The sequence below is a fragment of the Salmo trutta genome, chromosome 26 (genome assembly GCF_901001165.1).
Source record: "Salmo trutta chromosome 26, fSalTru1.1, whole genome shotgun sequence".
NCBI lineage: Eukaryota > Metazoa > Chordata > Actinopteri > Salmoniformes > Salmonidae > Salmo > Salmo trutta.
In genome coordinates, this window is record NC_042982.1 from 15,421,463 (window position 1) to 15,440,506 (window position 19,044).

At 42.8% G+C, this 19,044-nt stretch overlaps 1 protein-coding gene across 2 annotated transcripts in view; it reads left to right on the forward strand.

Annotated features, from left to right (window-relative positions):
- Nucleotides 1–19,044, forward strand: part of LOC115163238 (ubiquitin-associated and SH3 domain-containing protein B) — a 53,482-nt gene that overhangs the window by 26,561 nt on the left and 7,877 nt on the right. Inside the window, exons 2-14 of one of the 2 annotated variants that reach the window (XR_003869706.1) lie at nucleotides 2,119–2,172; nucleotides 2,780–2,966; nucleotides 3,499–3,697; nucleotides 6,010–6,179; nucleotides 6,495–6,703; nucleotides 6,975–7,122; nucleotides 9,630–9,753; nucleotides 12,188–12,310; nucleotides 12,429–12,521; nucleotides 13,399–13,543; nucleotides 14,851–14,957; nucleotides 15,226–15,335; nucleotides 15,582–15,813. Coding sequence is in view for 1 of the 2 variants with exons in the window: in XM_029714963.1 (XP_029570823.1) it covers nucleotides 2,119–2,172; nucleotides 2,780–2,966; nucleotides 3,499–3,697; nucleotides 6,010–6,179; nucleotides 6,495–6,703; nucleotides 6,975–7,122; nucleotides 9,630–9,753; nucleotides 12,188–12,310; nucleotides 12,429–12,521; nucleotides 13,399–13,543; nucleotides 14,851–14,957; nucleotides 15,226–15,335; nucleotides 15,582–15,719 (1,807 nt within the window). In the remaining variant the exon portion in view is untranslated. Of the gene's footprint in view, nucleotides 1–2,118; nucleotides 2,173–2,779; nucleotides 2,967–3,498; nucleotides 3,698–6,009; nucleotides 6,180–6,494; nucleotides 6,704–6,974; nucleotides 7,123–9,629; nucleotides 9,754–12,187; nucleotides 12,311–12,428; nucleotides 12,522–13,398; nucleotides 13,544–14,850; nucleotides 14,958–15,225; nucleotides 15,336–15,581; nucleotides 17,554–19,044 lie in introns of those variants that run through there. The other variant, XM_029714963.1, reaches the window with a different exon arrangement.

Consider the following 19,044-nt stretch of genomic DNA (forward strand, 5'->3'; position numbering starts at 1 on the left):
TGAGTATAGGATGAGTCAACAACGTTATTTGGGTATGAGTTAACAGAATATTAAATTTTTAAAGTGAGATTTTCACTGAACAGTTACTTTAAAGAAGTACAAGTAACAAGTAGTAAAATATTCCACTTGAGTGGGGATTCTGTTGATAGACAAGATGAATAAAACAATGGCAGATATTCAGGTTGAAGAGAAGGAGGAACGAGCGATCAGGGACTGTGTGGGATCCTCAGCGGAGAGGTAGTTATTGACTCAAGTTGCTGTTTGCAGAGTACATCTGAACAATCTCCCTTTTCAGCTGTGATATCGTTCTTCCAGAGGACTTGGCCCTTGAGGGTTCCACAGGGGCTTCTGATGGGGAAAGGGATGCAGGGGGAGAATTCCAGGCAACACATCTCTGGAACACTCTACCTCTGTTGCATGGAGTATGAAGAAATATTGAAATTTAAGAGACACATGCACACATTGAGCCTTTACTGTGTAATGGTAGAGTGTTTTTTTGGTCATATGTAGTTGCTCTCCCATGTCTTCATATCTGTGACTGGTGTAATGACGAACTTCAGGCCTTGTAACCTGTGACACTGCCTCTGATGTAGGGAGACATTTGAATGAACTCAATATGGGAGCCCTATGTTGAGTTGGATCGAATGATCAAAGATTAAAGAGATACATGCACACGTATTGAGCATTTCCTGTGTGAGGGTAGAGTGTTTGTTGTTCCTATGTAGCTGCTCCCCTGTGGCCTCATATGTTTGGCTGTTGTAATGCATGAAATCAATCCTCTGTGGACACTCCCTCTCCGCAACATTACATCTTCACACAATCCTAGTATTGTCAACTTTAAACTAATACTGTTGAAGGGCCTGGGTGAAATATGTCTTACATACTTATGGTAGGTATACCATTAAGCATCTGTACTACCCTTTTCCACAGATTGACTTGGGTGTCTGGCAGAGCTCAAACGTTAAACTGGTTGGTTAATACCTTTTGACTCTATTGCGTCAACCCGTGTTTGCAGATACAGAAGTAAGTTAAACTGGATCAACATTATATTTGTACTTTTAAGTGAGCCAAAAGGTATGGCCAAGAGGCCCTGTCCAAACCAACCAAACACAGATCAGTGCCCTGAGACGCTCTGCATACCTCCAGTTAGTCAGCAATGTACATCTACATTTACATTGGAGAGGGTCTGTCTCTACACTACTGGTATCCCCCAGGTCTCAGTACTAGGTGCTCTCTTGGTTTCCACCGCTGGCGGATGCCATGGAGACTATAGTCCCCAGAGAGGCGAATCGCATTAGCAGTTTCCAATTTTTTTTCCTTCCCTTAAGTATTTTGTAATTAGGTTCTGATGGCCTAATAAGAATCAGCATGCTCCCTCCGCTGCTTGTTAACCAGGCCTCCAGGTGCTGCTGGATTTAGGAAGCTGTCTCACGATGCGGTTGTCTGCTATTTTGGAGAGTGACTGAGCATGTGTGTCTATTTTCATGGATTGAATTGGTTTTGACATTTGAAATGGCTTAGTGGAAAGGATGTGTGGTGAGTTGTTCACTTCACACCTTTATGTTTTATTCATATTCATACTGTATCGAGGAATCTCCTCCACACTTTCCTCTGGAGTGTCTTATTGAAAAGATATGATTAACTTAGCATAACTGTCCATTGTATCAAGACTCCACTGTTTATTATAATAAAGGCTGTGTTACTCCTGCTGAACCATGCTCCACATGACTAAAGATACAGTGTATGAACTCTACCTCAGTAGTGCTTATTACAACTGTGTGAATCTGTGCCTCCCAAATGGGAGCCTTTTCCATATATTGTGTACTACTTTTGACGTAGCCTGGGACGTAGCCTGGGTCACTTATCTCAGACAAATTGGGAACAGAGATGGTGAACTCTGACTTTGTGCCGCTCAGTTTGGCTATAAAGAAGTGAGATTCAATCCACTATAAGTAGGCTATATACACCTTTACCATAAAACATTTCTTAAATAGTATTTTAGTAACAATGTCACAATATACCATAAGGGGATGCAAATAAGGAAACTGCATACAAGCATTGGAAATAAAACCTTCAAAAAGGAAGCATTGTAGCCATCACTGTTTTCTGTCGTTGCAGATTGAAGGCACTAGTATCAACAGGAGGCAGGAGTGTACAGGCAGCATGTGACTGGTGAGTTCTAACACACACGCACAGGTATACAAACACACTCCCAGAGATTAACCATGTGTGTTATGCTGCCCTCTGCTGTACTGCATATGTGTGTGCTCTTACTATATAGCCATGTGTGAATGACTACAATTCTTTAAAGGCCCAGTGCAGTCAACATTTCCTAGGTTTTATATATATTTCCACACTATGAGGTTGTAATAATACTGTGAAATTGTGAAAAGTATGATAATGCCCTTTTAGTGTAAGAGCTGTTTGAAAAGACCGTCTGAAGTTTCAGCTTGTTTTAGTGGGATGGAGTTTTGGCCTGAGTTAATAGACCAATAAGAAAGAGAGTTCCAAACCTCTCAGACCACGCCCAGACAGTCCTAGCTAAGTTCTTGCTTGAGAAATGGCTATTTTCTAAGAAGCAATTTTTGGTTTATTTTTGACCATTTTAATTGAAAACAAATCACAGTAAGGTACTTAATTGTTACCCAGAAAGGATTTCATATTTAGATCAAAACAGCTGCATTGGAGCCCTCCCCCCCCCCACACACACACACACATCTTCTACCTCAGTCATTGATAAGCCTTCTCCTCCTCTTCTTCTTCTCCTGCTCTTCCTCAGGCTGTTCTCCCATGTGGATGACCCCTTCCTGGATGACCCATTGCCCAGAGAGTACGTCCTGTACCTGCGCCCCAGCGGACCTCTGCAGAATCAGCTCCATCACTTCTGGCAGCAGTCCCGCGTCTCCTGCGGCAAGAACAAGGCCCACAACATCTTCCCCCACATCACACTCTGCCAGTTCTTCATGGTGAGCCCAGGGGGAAATGACATGCCTCACGACATAAATCAACACATGGATGCTTCTCCCTTCGAATTCAGCTCGCCATGAAGTATTGTAATTATATTACTTAAGACTTATGAAAAAAAGGTGCTGAAGGTGTTCTTTGACTGTCCCAATAGGTGAAGCCTTTGAAAAACACTTTTTGGTTCCATGTAGAACCCTTTACACAGAGTATTCTACATGGTACCTAAAAAAGTTCCACCTGTAGCCAAAAAGAGTTCTTCTATGGGGACAGCCGAAGAACCCTTTTGGAACCCTTTTTTCTAAGTGTGTATTTATCCAGGAAGTCCCGTTGAGGTCAAGAGACTGTAACATCTGTCTAGTAAGGGCCAGTTTCCAGACATTAAGCCTAGTCCTGGACTAAAACGTGCTTTTAATGGCGATTCTCTATTGAGCAGAAGTCCAGGACTAGGACTAATCTGTGTCTGGAAAACTGGCCCTAAATGTTGATGCAAGACTCAGTGTTTGTGTGGTACTCAGACTCAACCCTGTCCCGCAGTGTGCAGACAAGAAGGTGGATGCCCTGTTGGAGGCCCTGCAGGCCACGGTGGGCCAATGGAGGGGTCGTTTCCCTAGCCCCCTGCCCCTGGAGCTCTACACCTCCTTCAACTTCATAGGCCTCTTCGTTGAGGAGCAGATCGCAGAGGTCCTCAAGCAGTTTGCTGCTGACTTTGCTTCCGAGGCTGCCAGAAAAGCAGGTAGGGACTATCTCTGCCTGTGACACATGGACACACACCCACGCACGCAAGCACGCCAGACACACACACAAGCATGCACACATTGCCTTTTTACAGGCAATCTATCTCTCCACATGCTTTGGTCAGAAAATTACATATTTTAAGCTGGTAAGGGATGACTGTAATCAGGGCTGAATTTATTGGCGGGCCCTAGGGGGCCTGGCCCAACCTACTGATCATTTATTTGACTGAGACACGCAAAGAAAGAAAGACGCATCAATCTCAGATTAAGCATCTGAGCGAGTGAAACAGCACCCCTCTGTCTCTGTATGTGTGGACCATGTATTTGATGCTGTCTGGACAAAAAGGGTATGGCATGTCATACTTTTTCTGTCCAGACAGCATCAGATACATGGGCTACATTATAGTAAGACAGAGGGGTGCTGTTTCGCTCGCTAGTTTCAGCAGAGAGGAAGAGGCGAAGTGAGAGGGCTTGCTCTCACGCAAATCTGTCCTGAATAAGCCCATTGCGTTTATATGCAGACCTAAACTTGTCACCTGCATTCCGGCCTTTGGGACAACAACTCACATTGTTAGGGCGGAGACGTGAGCATCTCGGCATTATATACAGATCTTTGGTTTCAGCCACTTGAAAATTAGAAAGGAAAGTTGGCGGGTGCACAGTGCACTGTTCGGATGCTGGCTTTTCCTAAAGTAAATTGATGTTTTGCCAAAATTATATAATTACTCCTGTCTAAATAAAATCATTCAAAAATACTTTACCAGAGAGCTTGACTTGGCCACAGAGGATCATTATCTTCTTAAAATAGCAATTTGGGCAGAGCGCGTGGCAATAGGCCTAGCTGATTATTGAGTTGCGGCTGTCAGTGAAAAGCATCTCAAATGTGTGAAGATAATGTGTCTTGAGTATAAAATGTTGAGACTAGAAGAAGGGTCTGGGTGTGTGGCGAAGATATGGGCGTCTCTCTCCAGAATGCTTGCACTCAGCACCCCAGAATGTTCTCCGGTGTCTCCCGCCAAATCTTGCACAGTCATTGTTTCATTGTGTGAATTGTTTGCCCTTTGATTGTTTCTTTTTGTCAATTCAACATTACATATGTAACCAGTAGGTCTAGTAAATGTACCGTTCATCTCTGTCATTTGGTTACATTCATTTCGGTTAATGCATGTATTACAGTAATTTACCATTCTCATTCTCGGAGTGGAAACGTTGTTTGCAGAGTTCACAACCTGCTACACTTGTGAGAAACACGTTTTGGTTTATTTCAGAACCATCATTTAGGAGTTTTGTCAATTTTTTCATTGTCTTTTGTTTGGAGTGCTCCATGTGAGCAATGAGCATGTGTGTGGTTTCTCTGTTCTGACAACATTGAGGGAGCGCACGCGTCTGAGTTCGCCAACCTGCTGAGTTGATACAATGTTGCATTTCACTAGCGATAGCTCAAGTCAAGACAGACAGAAAGGGAGGCAGAGATATTAATGTGATTGAAAGAACCAGAATATTCATCAGGATATTTTCTACTCTTTTTTTCGGCTTTAGTCCTATGTATTTTATTTAGGTGATGATGGAAGTTATAGGCCTACTGCTGCATTGGCCTATAGTTATATTGCACGCAGATAGGTTGAAATGGTAGGATAAATTGTTAGCTTCCTCAAACTTGAAACTCACGAGCTGCCTACACTCTTAGAAAAAAGGGTTCCAAAACGGTTCTTCGGCTATCCCCATAGGAGAAACCATTTTGGTTGCTGGTAGAACCATATTTGGTCCCAGGTAGAACCCTTTTGGGTTCCATGTAGAACCCTCTGTGGAAAGGGTTCTACATTGAACGCAAAGGGGTTCTACCTGGAACCAAAAAGGTTCTTCAAAGGGTTCTCCTGTGGGTACAGCCAAAGAACCCTTCTGGGTTCTAGATAGCACCTTTTTTTCTAAGAGTGTATGGTCTTTATCATAACACCCATTAACAAAATGTGTACGTGCGCAAGCACACAGGATGTACCCGTGAATAAAAATCAAATGCCTGTCCAACTGATTCGTTCTGGCGCTGGCCCTGACTGTAATGCTTAATCCTAAAGAGATTATCCTCACCGTAAAGCACCTGCAGTTTGGAGCTTCATTTCAGATTGTGCATGGTGGATTATAACAGGTCAAAAAAGATTGTTTGGAAAATATTGGGACATTTTGCTCCACTCTGTAGATGTTTGTAGTTCTATGATTTGCTGAGCTAGATTCCCGACGTTGTAGTTTGCCCCACAGAAATGACTTTCTTTATATTCTTTACCTTTATTCCCTCGTGCTCCTCTCTCTGTCTCAGATGTCCATTTAGAGCCCCATAAGAAGCAGCTCCATGTGACGTTAGCCTACTACTTCCCCACCAATCACCTGTCCTCCCTGGAAAAGCTGGCCAAGGGAATCGAGGTGAAGCTAGGCTGTGATTGGCTGGCTGTCCTTTTCTCCCGGGACATTCGGTTTGCCAATCATGAGGTAATAATAACCACTTTGTTTTCTGTCCACCTTCATTTCAAATCCAAAACTACTCTTGTACTTTCTACTAATCAGTACCATGACATGGACCTTGTACCTTCTACAAGACAAGCTCATGAGGCATTTATAATAAGTGATATTCTTCAGGAATTAATGGGAATATACAGTATAATTAATTTAGAAATGGCTGTAAATATCACAGTGGCCCTTTACGAGCTTGCCCATTTAGACCTATAGCCTTGCATTGTACTGTATTCTGGTGTCAGATACGGCATTGGTGTGCTCAAGCTGAGTCCTTCCCTCCCTCTGTTGCAGACGTTGCGCGTGATGTATCCCTACGCCCCTCAGAATGAGGATGAGCTGGAGCTGGTCCTGGGTGACTTTGTCTTCACTTCTCCCTTGGAGCAGAAAAACACCAGCGAGGGCTGGGTCTACGGGTCCTCCCTGGCCACGGGGCTGTCCGGCCTATTGCCTGAGAACTACGTCAGCCGGGCAGACGAGTGTGACACATGGGTCTTCCACGGGTGAGCCCTCAGTATGGGCTGTGCCAGTTTGAGAATGTATTACTTTCACCAGCTTCTTACTTACAGTCCTGGGTCCAGAACATAGGGGCAGGGGTCAATTCCATTTCAATTCAGACAACCAGAAGGAACTGTTTGCATCTTGAATTGGAATTGACCCGTACCCAGGGCCAGAACACTATAGAAGAGCGTGGAGAGTTCTGCTCAGTAGTCAGTAGTGATGAATGAGTAGTAGTGAGTATGTGTGTTAACTCTTGTCTTCTATCCTGTGCAGATCACACTCCTTCTTCAATTGCTCCGCCCCCTCCGACAAAGAGAGCAGGGAAAGGGGCCTATTCAATGGGCTGCGTGACAGCCGTCGCCTCGACAACGCAAGCCCTGAGGACACACCCACTTCGAGCCTCATCTGTCATCCAATGCAGGTACTGGTACTTTTTCCAAAGAACAGAAAGAAGTCTCTTTAAATCAGGGGTCGGCAACCCAAAATGTTGAAAGAGCCATATTGGACCAAAAAATCAAAAAACAAATCTGTCTGGAGCCGCAAAAAATTAAAAGCCTTATATAAGCCTTATAATGAAGGCAACACATGCTGTAAGTGTCTATATTAGCTATATTAGCCTACTATCAAAATGATAAGTAGGCTACAAATACATAATGAGCATTCATGATTTACCTGCAGCGCTGGAGAGAATCACGCACCACGTGACTACTCTGCTGTACGATGGTGCTTTAAGTTTAACTTCCATTATAATATTAATGTATTATGTTTCGTTGCATTGATGAAATTATAGAAATACAATACAGAAATCAGATTTTTGATGTCATTTGTATTTTAGGATTCGAAAAAACAACAACAAAATGTGCAACGTGCATAATAGGCCTCCTGTAATTTCAGACCTCCCCATGGAAATAAAATGCAGTCCTTTCCAATCCTCAATAATACGATTCAAGCCTCTTCTCTTTTCCCCCTTATCTGGGCAACAGACAGAGTGCAATAAAACAGCAGCCTTTTGAAAAGGTAAAGTATTGTAACGACCCTGGGTTTAAAACGGAGAAGCATGCTTTTGCGGCACAGTCGATAGCGCGCCGGACTTCCGGTTAGAAGGTCGAGGGTTCGAGACCTGCTCCCTGCTGCTGTTTCATTACAGTATATAAAATTAAAATAATACAGTTTAAGTTCGATTTATGTGCATTATCCTCTGTGCAAGGGTAAAATACAGCAGCACCCTCTTCTCTTTTGACACGCACAATACAATGCAGCCATCCTCGGACCTGAGCAACAAAACACAATAATATCCCTATGTGTCATTCCAAATATATACTGACAAAAATCAGAAATCACTTTATAAAAACAGCCACTTTGTTACTAAATATGTGCCTATGACAGGATTGTGTTCTTACCCATTTAATGTGACTTCTGTTTTCGGACATCACTGGACAGCTTCTCAACATCGGGCATGTAAAATGTAACTTTAATCTTCACGCAGGACTGCAAGCTCTCATCTGTGAGGCGGGTGCGGTATTTGGATTTTATGTAGTTCATGTTTGAGAATATCTGCTCGCACAGGTATGTTGATCCAAAAATGGATAATACTCCAAATGCATATTTCTTCATGTTCCTATAACTGTCAGGAAGAATGGAAATGTCTTTCCACGTTACTCTTTTTGTTATTTGACAACTTCTCATTACAAAGCAAACATGCAGGCAATCCTTCGGCATTGGCAATGAAAGCAAATGATTCGGTCCAAGAACTGTGGAATCCTCTGTTCTCCTCAGCTATCTTTCTCTTTTTCCCTTTGAGATCCATGGCCCATGACACACCCGCCGATTTGTTTGCAACAGCCACCTGTCTGGCACTATGCCGAGCTGAAAGAAACGTGTGTCGCAGGCTATGACGTAAATCTTCGTTGACAGAAATGTTGAAATTAAATATTTATTATACACATTTTTACAGCATTGGATAATAAATTATAATAAAAAAATATATATTCACACCATCTTTTTCCATTTTCATATTTTTGAAAAAGCTCCAGGGAGCCACTAGGGCGGCGCTAAAGAGCCGCATGCGGCTCCAGAGCCGCGGGTTGCCGACCCCCGCTTTAACTAAACCACACAGCTTTTCCTAACCAGGATAACTAGTGCCTAGCGTTTAATCCTGATCAGGAAAAATTCCTGGTCCTGGTTATGATATGCAACAGGATTCTTATTATTCTTGAAGAATGACTTCAATTCAAGGTTATCATAGTAAACGAAAACATAAACGAATCCTTCCACCATATTTCTTTGCACCAGTCTTTGCGCTATTCCTATTAAATCCAAGTCACATTGAGATTGACTTTATAATTTATGTACTACTGCCCTTAATTGCAAGAAATGACATCCCCAAAACACTATACAACACCAATGGCTCCTAGCCTTCCACGCATGCTTTCAGTCCCTAACACTACATTTCTATTTATTTATTTAACCTTTATTTAACTAGGCAAGTCAGTTAAGAACAAATTCTTAATTTACAATGACAGCCTAGGAACAGTGGGTTAACTGCCTTGTTCAGGGACAGAACGACAGATTTTTACCTTGTCAGCTCAGGGATTCGATTTAGCAACCTTTTGGTTTCTGGCCCAACGCTCTAACCACTAGGCTACCTGCCGCCCCTAAAACTGAAACTAAATAATATAAAAACAAAATGTAAATATTTGTATACAACTATAACTGAATTAAAACTAGCAAATCAGGTCTGAAAAGGAAACTAAACTGAACTTCAAATAAAAAAATATTAACTAATATAAAAAAAACGAATGTAAAAACACAAAACTATAATAACCTTGCTCCAATACAAAAGCTGTTCTTCTGGTGTACTGATCAATTCTTGAAAATGGTGGGGAATGTTATGGATTTGATGCACCAATTCACTGTATTGTTTCTTAGGTCCTTCGGGTCGGCAGCAATCACTCTCGGCTGCCCAAGCGGACCCTGTTTGTCTGTCGGCACGGTGAGAGGATGGATGTGGTGTTTGGGAAACAGTGGCTTTCACTGTGCTCTGACTCCAAAGGTGAGCAGAGTCGAATCAAATCAAATCAAACTTTATTTGTCATATGCGCCGAATACAACAAGTGTAGACCTTACCGTGAAATGCTTACCTACAGTACAAGCCCTTAACCAACAGTTCAAGAAGAGTTAAGAAAATATTTACCAAATAAACTAAAATTTAAAATAATAAAAAGTAACACAATAACATAACAGTAACGAGGCTATATACAGGGGGTACTGGTACCGAGTCAGTGTGCGGGAGTACAGGTTAGTTGAGGTAATTTGTAGATGTAGGTAGGGGTGAAGTGACTACGCATAGATAATAGTCACCTGGGGGGAAAAAGGTTTTGTCGTGCCCTCTTCATGACTGTCTTGGTGTGTTTGGACCATGATAGTTCGTTGGTGATGTGGACACCAAGGAACTTGAAACTCTCGACCCGCTCCATTACAACCCCGTCGATGTTAATGGGGGCCTGTTCGGCCTGCCTTTTCCTGTAGTACATGATCAGCTCCTTTGTCTTGATCACATTGAGGGAGAGATTGTTGTCCTGGCACCACACTGCCAGTTCTCTGACCTCCTCCCTATAGTCTCGCCGTTGTTGGTGATCAGGCCTACCACTGTTGTGTCGTCAGCAAACTTAATGATGGTGTTGGAGTCGTGTTTGGCCAAACAGTCGTGGGTGAACAGGGAGTACAGGAGGGGACTAAGTACACACCGCTGAGGGACCCCAGTGTTGAGGATCAGTGTGGCAGACGTGTTGTTGCCTACCATCACCACCTGGGGGCGGCCCGTCAGGAAGTCCAGGATCCAGTTGCAGAGGGAGGTGTTTAGTCCCAGGGTCCTTAGCTTAGTGATGAGCTTCGTGGGCACTATGGTGTTGAATGTTGAGCTGTAGTCAATGAACAGCATTCTCACATAGAGGTGTTCCTTTTTTCCAGGTGGGAATGGGCAGTGTGGAGTGTGATTGAGACTGCGTCATCTGTGGATCTGTTGGGGTGGTATGCGAATTTAAGTGGGCCTAGGGTATCCGCAAGGATGCTGTTGATGTGAGCCATGACCAGCCTTTCAAAGTACTTCATGGCTACCGGCGTGAGTACTACGGGGCGGTAATCATTTAGGCAGGTTACCTTCGCTTCCTTGGGCACAGGGACTATGGTGGTCTGTTTGAAACATGTAGGTATTACAGACTCGGTCAGGGAGATGTTGAAAATGCCAGTGAAGACACTTGCCAGTTAGTCCGTGCATGCTTTGAGTACACGTCCTGGTAATCCGTCTGGTCCCGCGGCTTTGTGAGTGTTGACCTGTTTAAAGGTCTTGCTCACATTGGCTACCGAGAGCGTTATCACACAGTCATCCAGAACAGCTGGTGCTCTCATGCATGCTTCAGTGTTGCTTGCCTCGAAGCGAGCATAAAAGGCATTTAGCTCGTCTGGTAGGCTCGCTTCACTGGGCAGCTCACGTCTAGGTTTCCTTTTGTAGTCCATAATAGTTTTCAAGCCCTGCCACATCCGACGAGCATCAGAGCCGGTGTAGTAAGATTCATTCTTAATCCTGTATTGATGCTTGCTTTGCTTGATCGATGGTTCTTCTGAGGGAATAGTGGGATTCTTATAAGCATCCGGATTAGTATCCCGCTCCTTGAAAGTGGCAGCTCTAGCCTTTAGCTCGATGCGGATGTTGCCTGTAATCCATGGCTTCTGGTTAGGATATGTATGTACGGTCACTGTGGGGACGACGTTGTCGATACGCTTATTGATGATTGAGGTGGTATACTCCTCAATGCCATTGGATGAATCCCGGAACATATTCCAGTCTGTGCTAGCAAAACAGTCCTGTAGCGTAGCATCCACGTCATCTGACCACATCCGTATTGAGCGAGTCACTGGTACTTCCTGCTTTAGTTTTTGCTTGTAAGCAGGAATCAGGAGGATAGATTTGTCAAATGGAGGGCGGGGAGAGCTTTGTATGCATCTCTGTGTGTGGAGTAAAGGTGGTCTAGAGTTTTTTTCCTCTGGTTGCACATGTGACATGCTGGTAAACATTTGGTAAAACTGATTTAAGTTTGCCTACATTAAATGCCCCGGCCACTAGGAGCGCCGCTTCTGGATGAGCATTTTCTTGTTTGCTTATGGCCTTATAGAGTTGGCTGAGTGCGGTTTTAGTGCCAACATCGGTCTGTGGTAGTAAATAGACAGCTACGAATAATATAAATGAGAACTCTCTTGGTAGATAATGTGGTCTACAGCTTATCATAAGGTATGCGAACAATAACTTGAGACTTCTTTAATATTAGACATCGTGCATCAATCCTAAAAGCAAGTGTGCTTTCAAAGGAGTCATACATTTTGAGTTGGATGAATCTGATGTTTTGATTGGATAGATAAAAGGGCAGTATTGTTTGTAGGTTTTGAAACCTTAACAGCAGTGTGCTGGGTTGTGGTGTTCTGTTCTACAGGTAGATATGTGCGCACTAACCTGAACATGCCAGTCAGCCTGCCCATGTGGAATGGAGGACACCAAGATTACGACATGGACACCCCAATCACTGTGTTTGGTTCCACACAAGCACAAATAGTGGGTATGTGGTTGTCAACACATAGTTGTAGGCTATGTTATCTGCCCAATTCCATGTTTAATGTTTCATTACAGCGTGAAAACAATCTATTCCTCTGTCTATCTATCTGTCTGTGTTGCAGGTCAGGCGTTGTTGGAGAGCAACACAGTGATAGACTTTGTGTACTGTTCGCCTTCTCTGCGCTGTGTCCAGACTGCTCAGAACATCCTCAAAGGTAACCAGCATGTAGTTACTTGCCACCACAAATCCTGCTTAGGATAAAAAGCCTGCTTAGGATAAAAAGCCTTATCGATTATGTTTGCCTCTCTAACCCCTGATGAAGACTTAAAAGGGTGATCTGCAGTTGCTACATCCATTTTGGGGCTTATAAATGAATGATATGTACCCATTAATTCTAGAAGAATATAACTTATAAATGAATTGTATGTACCAATTGATTCGAGAACAATCTAATTTACAAATGAATTATATGTACCCATTGATTCTTGAACAATCTGATTTATAAAAGCTTCATGAGTTTAGCAACTGTTGTACCCCATCAGAACCAAAATATACGCTTTTTTCACTCCAGTGTTTGTAAACAAAGTAAATGTAAACATACACTATATAGCCTACAAACATGGTTAACACTATCATTTGATATCAGGGATGGTCAGTTCTTGCATCCATAGCTCTGTCTATGAATTAGAACATGGTTACATTTCTCCAGCCCCATGACGAAACAGTGGCAGGGAAAACGCTTTGTTATTGTTTCAACTGTGGATTGCCCCTTTAGTGGTTGAAATGTTGTCAATGAACATTGTTGAGAGCATGTCATGTGTTCTGGTCCAACCCTTTCGTCCAAGGCACTTATGTAGATCTGAGAGGGGGTTGATCAGTTTAGCCAATATGGTAGTAGTTCCCTTTCCTTCTGATAGGCTAAGTGAAATTGTCTCCATATTGCTTATCTAAGTCTAATCTATTCAATCCAATCATTTCAGAATACATAAGTGACTAGGGGACTAGGGGTTGTTTTTGGACAGGGCTGGTGTGTGCATCAGAGGCTGCAGTCTTCCTCTGTTGCTTATGCGCCTCTCTGTCTCCCCTTGCAGGTCTGCAGCAGGATGGCAAGCTGAAGATCAGAGTGGAGCCAGGGCTATTCGAGTGGACCAAGTGGGTCTCTGGGAGCTCTCTTCCTGCCTGGATCCCTCCCACAGACCTGGCTGCATCCCACTTCAGTGTTGACACAACATACAGGTGATACAGGCAAGACTGTTTCCTGGTTCACCTCCATACTGTACTCTTACTGGCCATTTACACTATACAAGCGGCACTTGCCTAGCCACTGTAGCCTCGCCCTCATGTGTGTGCTAACAAGCTAGCAAGCAAGCTAGGTTGTGCTACGTATTAACATAGGGTGACAATACGTCCTCTTTTTCCCGGACATGTCCTCTTTTTGGACCTAAAAAAAATGTGTCCGCCCGGGATTTCTAAATCGCCCAAAATGTCCGGGATTCGGCTTTTGATTTCTACAGTCGGCCATTCATTGTGTGCGTTTTTGGGGTTTTGCATTGCTTTGACCTTTCTCTTTAGGTCCCGCCTTCTCACACGCCACCATTGGTGGGTCATGTAGGCCTACGCAAACATTGGTCAAACTGCATCTCAATCATTACCCTCACCATGGCAACAGCCAAGAGACAGAGCAGCAGCTTGCTTGTCAACGCAAATGTAAATTCACAGACGATTTACAGAGAAAATTCCCGTGTTTTCGTCTTGGTTGGGATCCGTGTGAAGCAGAATGCATGACCTGCAAAGCTGGCACGTACGTGTCAGTGTCAAATAAAGGTGCTAGCGACCTAGAAGCCCACATAAGCTCCACAAAACACAAAATTGCAGCTAAAGGAGAGAGTTCGTCAGGTAAATTAACTGACTATTTTGTGAGAGCAGGTAAAACAGAAGATGCTGTTACTTAGGGTGACCATACGTCCTCTTTTTCCCGGACATGTCCTCTTTTTTGAAAACAAAAATATGGTCACCCTAATTAACAGCCACTGTCAGTCAATCCAGTAGGGGTTGGAAGCTATGGTGAGATATGATTGGTCAGTCGCTTTTGATGAAAATTCTCCTTTCCCCAGCTTTAGTCCTGCCCTTTTCAGCTCCCGCGCCCATGCTCGCATCGCTCAACGGTCCCCCGCCCACTCTCCACTTCTCTCGCTTTCCTTCCATTGAAGGTGAATGGCTTCCGATGTTTCACCGCGAGATGCCGCTTCCATGTGTAAACGCAGAGTTAGGCTCCATCCAGAAACAACCCCTAGTCCCTTTAACCTTGGGCCTAGGCACAGGTATAAAGACAACCAGATATGTACAAATAATATGGTTAACATTCCATTAAGCCTATCAAAGAAAAGTATGGAGCTACTACCATGTTGCATATGTTTATTTAATTCCTTCTGACCTATGTACATGAAGTGGTAAAGGTAGGGGCTAAGGGTTGTTGCTGGGCGGGGCCGGAGCCTTTTCAGCCATGCCTCTGTCTCACATGTTCTCACTCCTTCTTCCCACAGACCTCTCATCCCAATATGCAAACTTAGCGTGTCGGAGTCCTATGACACGTACATGAGCCGGAGCTACCAAGTGACCAAAGACATTCTGTCTGACTGCAAAAACATGGGTAATTATGATGCAGGGTTCAGTCACTGCTGTGGCTTTTGATGGGATGTGTATAATAAACAGTCCTGCGTTCAATTAGTACTTATCTTTCAAATCCTTTAGCTGTGCTCGATTGAGCTTGCCTGGCGTAATGGAATCAACGGAATAGTCCCAAAAGTGAAAACCCTGTTCATCTCCCACTCCAAACATCTTGTGTGGGATGGACATTGGGATTCATCTGGTCCATGTTGTTCTTCCCTTCCCTCATCTCCTCATCTCTCACTCTGTAGGAAACAACATACTGTTTGTGGCCCATGCTTCCTCCCTGGAGGCCTGCACGCGACAGCTCCAGGGCCGCAGCCCCCAGACCTCCAAGGACTTCATCCAAGTAGTCAGGAAGGTCAGCTGAAGTTTATTTTACTCGCTCAATGTGATATTTTATTTTGATCTCATTGTGTCTTCCCACTCACTCTTTTTCACTCTTACTTTCACTCTGTGCCTGTCTCTCTGTATGTGTGTTTCTGTCTGTCTGTCTCTCTCTTTGTCTGCCTCTCTCTCTCTTTCTCCCCCTCTGCCTTTCCACCCCACTTCCTAACTTTCATTCTGCCTTTATTGCGGCTGACGAGAGCCTCTTTCCCTCCTGTAGATCCCCTACCTGGGTTTCTGTTCCTGCGAGGAGCAGAGCGACACGGGGGTCTGGCAGCTGGTGGACCCGCCCATCCTGCCCCTCACACACGGACCCAACCACAGCTTCAACTGGAGGGAGACCCTCCTCCAGGAATGACATCCGCTTCCCTGGAGAGCAGACTTGCTCAGACCCATCCCGAGGATTTAGTTTCTGGTCAAACAGCACTGAAAGACCCCACCAGAGTCAATGGGTGGTTGGACCTGGATGTACTGTACTGTACATATTGTAATTTGACATTATCGTTGACATTTCTAATTTGACAGTATTGTTGTTAGTGAGAGCAGAGGTAGAAGAGAGTGGAGAGGGCAGGGCTAAGTCTCGGCCTGGTTGATCGTGGAGGCTAGCACATGAACCATTACATATTATATCGTCAACTGCGTGCCAGAAGGAAGTCACAAGGTTGAGAACATTGACCTAAAAAAACGAACAGAGTAGTTTGTGTTTCGACAAGCAATTGTATCCCTTGTCCCGCTTGCAGATGTTATCCTCAAAAGCCCTTGATTGTAGCCTCAAGTCATGTATCGGATGTTTCCCAGTGTGGAATCTGTGTTTCTGTGTGTATAAAGTTTAACTCATTTTGGGAGAAAACATGCAAAATTTAGTTCATGATCTCTTGCAATGTGGTCAGTATGATGTCTTCTATGACTTTATGGTCACGTTGTATGCTGCTTGTATACTAACGTTTTGTTAACGAAGGTAACCAGAAAAATCTATCTGCCTGGTTGTTATGTGACCAGATAACAACCAACATATGACGGATTTACTTTGACATCATGATCTCGTCATAAAGAAATGCGTCTTTACGTGGTTGTAACAGAGACTAGTTGAAAATCTGGTTTTATGACTTCTTCACAACCAGAAAAACAGTTTACAACCAGAAAATGACATCATTAAGATGGCATGTGCCAAATGTTTTCCACTGGGTTTTCACCCGGTTTGTTTGAAACAGTCTCGATGGCACAAAATGCACTATTGACAATCACAGGTGAGCCTTGGTGAGGCAGGTCTAATAACCAGAAGTTAGGAACTTATACTGTATGTGTTTGTTTTACATAATGTAAGGTCTTATGGCAGAATAGTTGTCGACCACTGCACTAGAAAATATCTTTCAGTCTTCCAGTTGTGACCATTTATATTTTATTCAGATACTTAACAATTGAAGAGCTTTTATCATATCATATTAAAAAGACCTGTCCCGTGGTAGGAAAATAAGTTTTTCTCAGGTGCAGTTTTCATTGTGACCTAATACAGTATGTGCATTTCATTGGGTCATGGAAATTGTTGTGAGTGCCTCTTAAGATTGAACCTGATTTCTCTTGATGTCTCTGTGGTGAAATCAGAGGGAAGTTCTCTGTTCATTATGTCAACTTGAATGCTTTTGTTTAGCCTCATCTAAATCTATCTGCTCTAATCTTTCTGCAAATAATGCATTTATTATTGAGGAGGCTCTAAAACAATGCTCTGGTGCTGTTCTTCCATTGATACATGCACATATAATACTTACAAGTACAATTAGAAATTTGTGATTAAGGTGTCAGTGAGGAACAAAACAGGCCTACATCAGAGGTTAGCCACATGCACTGTTGAGGAAACCCTGGAAACTGAGGAGGAAGCCATCTGTGTCAATTTGTGTTAATTTATTGTCTCAAATATTATATTTCCAAATGTATATAAACGTTAATTTAAGTAATTTCAGTTTTTCACCAAAATGCTAAAAGTTAAGTCAAACATATTCTTTATGTTTGGGCGAAGATTTGCAAAAGATTGAAAAGATTGCCACTTGTATATTCAGATATGAGCATATCTGAGGCGTGTTCTTTATTTTGATTCAAAAATTGTCTGAATTCCCCCCTCTATATGATACAGACATTATCACTGTTTCAGATATGTAGAAGTTACATATCAAATAAATAAAAAATCTGGTCATTTCTTTTTGTATTGTTATCTATTTTTATTTTATTAGATCGAGAACTCCTTCAACACCTTGTTCAATAGTAATATGGTTTAGCCACTAGGTGTAGGTATAAGACCTTTGGAGTTGACTACATATCTTAGGGAGAAAATTAGCCTGAAGCAGAGGCGACATCCCCACATGGGGCACACGGAAACGTGACCCCCTCAGATTTGTCTTGTAATTTCTTTTCAGATGTTAAATTAATTACTAAACTTATTGCTCTAGATTGCAGGAAAAATATGCTTCAGGTGTTTGAAAAATTCAAAATTCTACATCATAACGTACTGGGTGCCCCCTATAAAATAATAGGTGCATGACACCCCTGGCCTGAAGTGATTTAAAATCAAAGAAATCCTTAGAAAATGATGCAGTAAGTAGACATAAATAACGAACTGAATGGAATAAGATACTGTCATATTGTGTGTAAAAAAAATAGTTGGAGTTTTGGCCTGCCTGGTGACATCACCATGAATGAAATTAGTTAATAGACTGATAAGAAAGAGAGCTCCAAACATCTTTGCCAATAATAGCTAGTTTTCCCCTCCCCACTCAGACCACTCCCAGACAGTCCTAGCAAAATTCTTGCTTGAGAAAGTGCTCTTTTCATTAAGTTATTTTTGTTTATTTTTGACCATTTTAATTGAAAACAATCACAGTAAGGTACTTAATTGTTACCTAAAAATTACATAATATTAGGATACAAACAGCCGCATTGGACCTTTAAAGGGATACTTCAGGATTTAGCAATTGTTATGTCTCTGTGTCCAGTATAAGGGAAATTAGAGGTAGTTTCATGAGTCAATGCTAACTAGCGAAAGTGCAATGACTGGAAGTCTATGGGTATCACGCTAGTTAGCAATTGCTCTAGCACTAGTTAGCAACTTCCTTCAAAAGGCACGCAGAGACATAAAAATGTTATCCACAAGTTAATTTGAATCTGGGGAAGCAGATAAAGGGCCTCATTGCCAAACTCCTCAGGTTAAGCGACCCAAGCCTGGTTAAACCGGAATGAACTCTGCTGTCAGTCTAATTTAGCAGGCAAAAGTGACCCTATCACACCTGATGTTGATGATGCATGCACGTCAGCACCACTGATAACGTACCTTGCCACACAAATAATCATGCATACAAGTAGGCTATAAAACCTCCTAAAACCTAGTGGTCAAACAGGTAAATGGCTCCAATAATTTTTCCACCATTCATTTTTTCCATAGAGAATTTTAGAAACACTTAAATGAAGGGCTGTGTTTCGTGTAGGCTTACCCTGGCGTGACATTTTGATAACCATGTAAATCTCTCTCTGAAAAGGTGACTTTTATCAATATATTAGACTATTTACTCTCAGATTCAAACATGCTAATTTGCATGAAAGTAAACATCATGCAAGACTTCAAATCCTTGCAAGCTCCTGCATGTCATCTCTAGCTGACACCTTTGTCTTCAGGTATTGTCTTGTTCAGATCATCA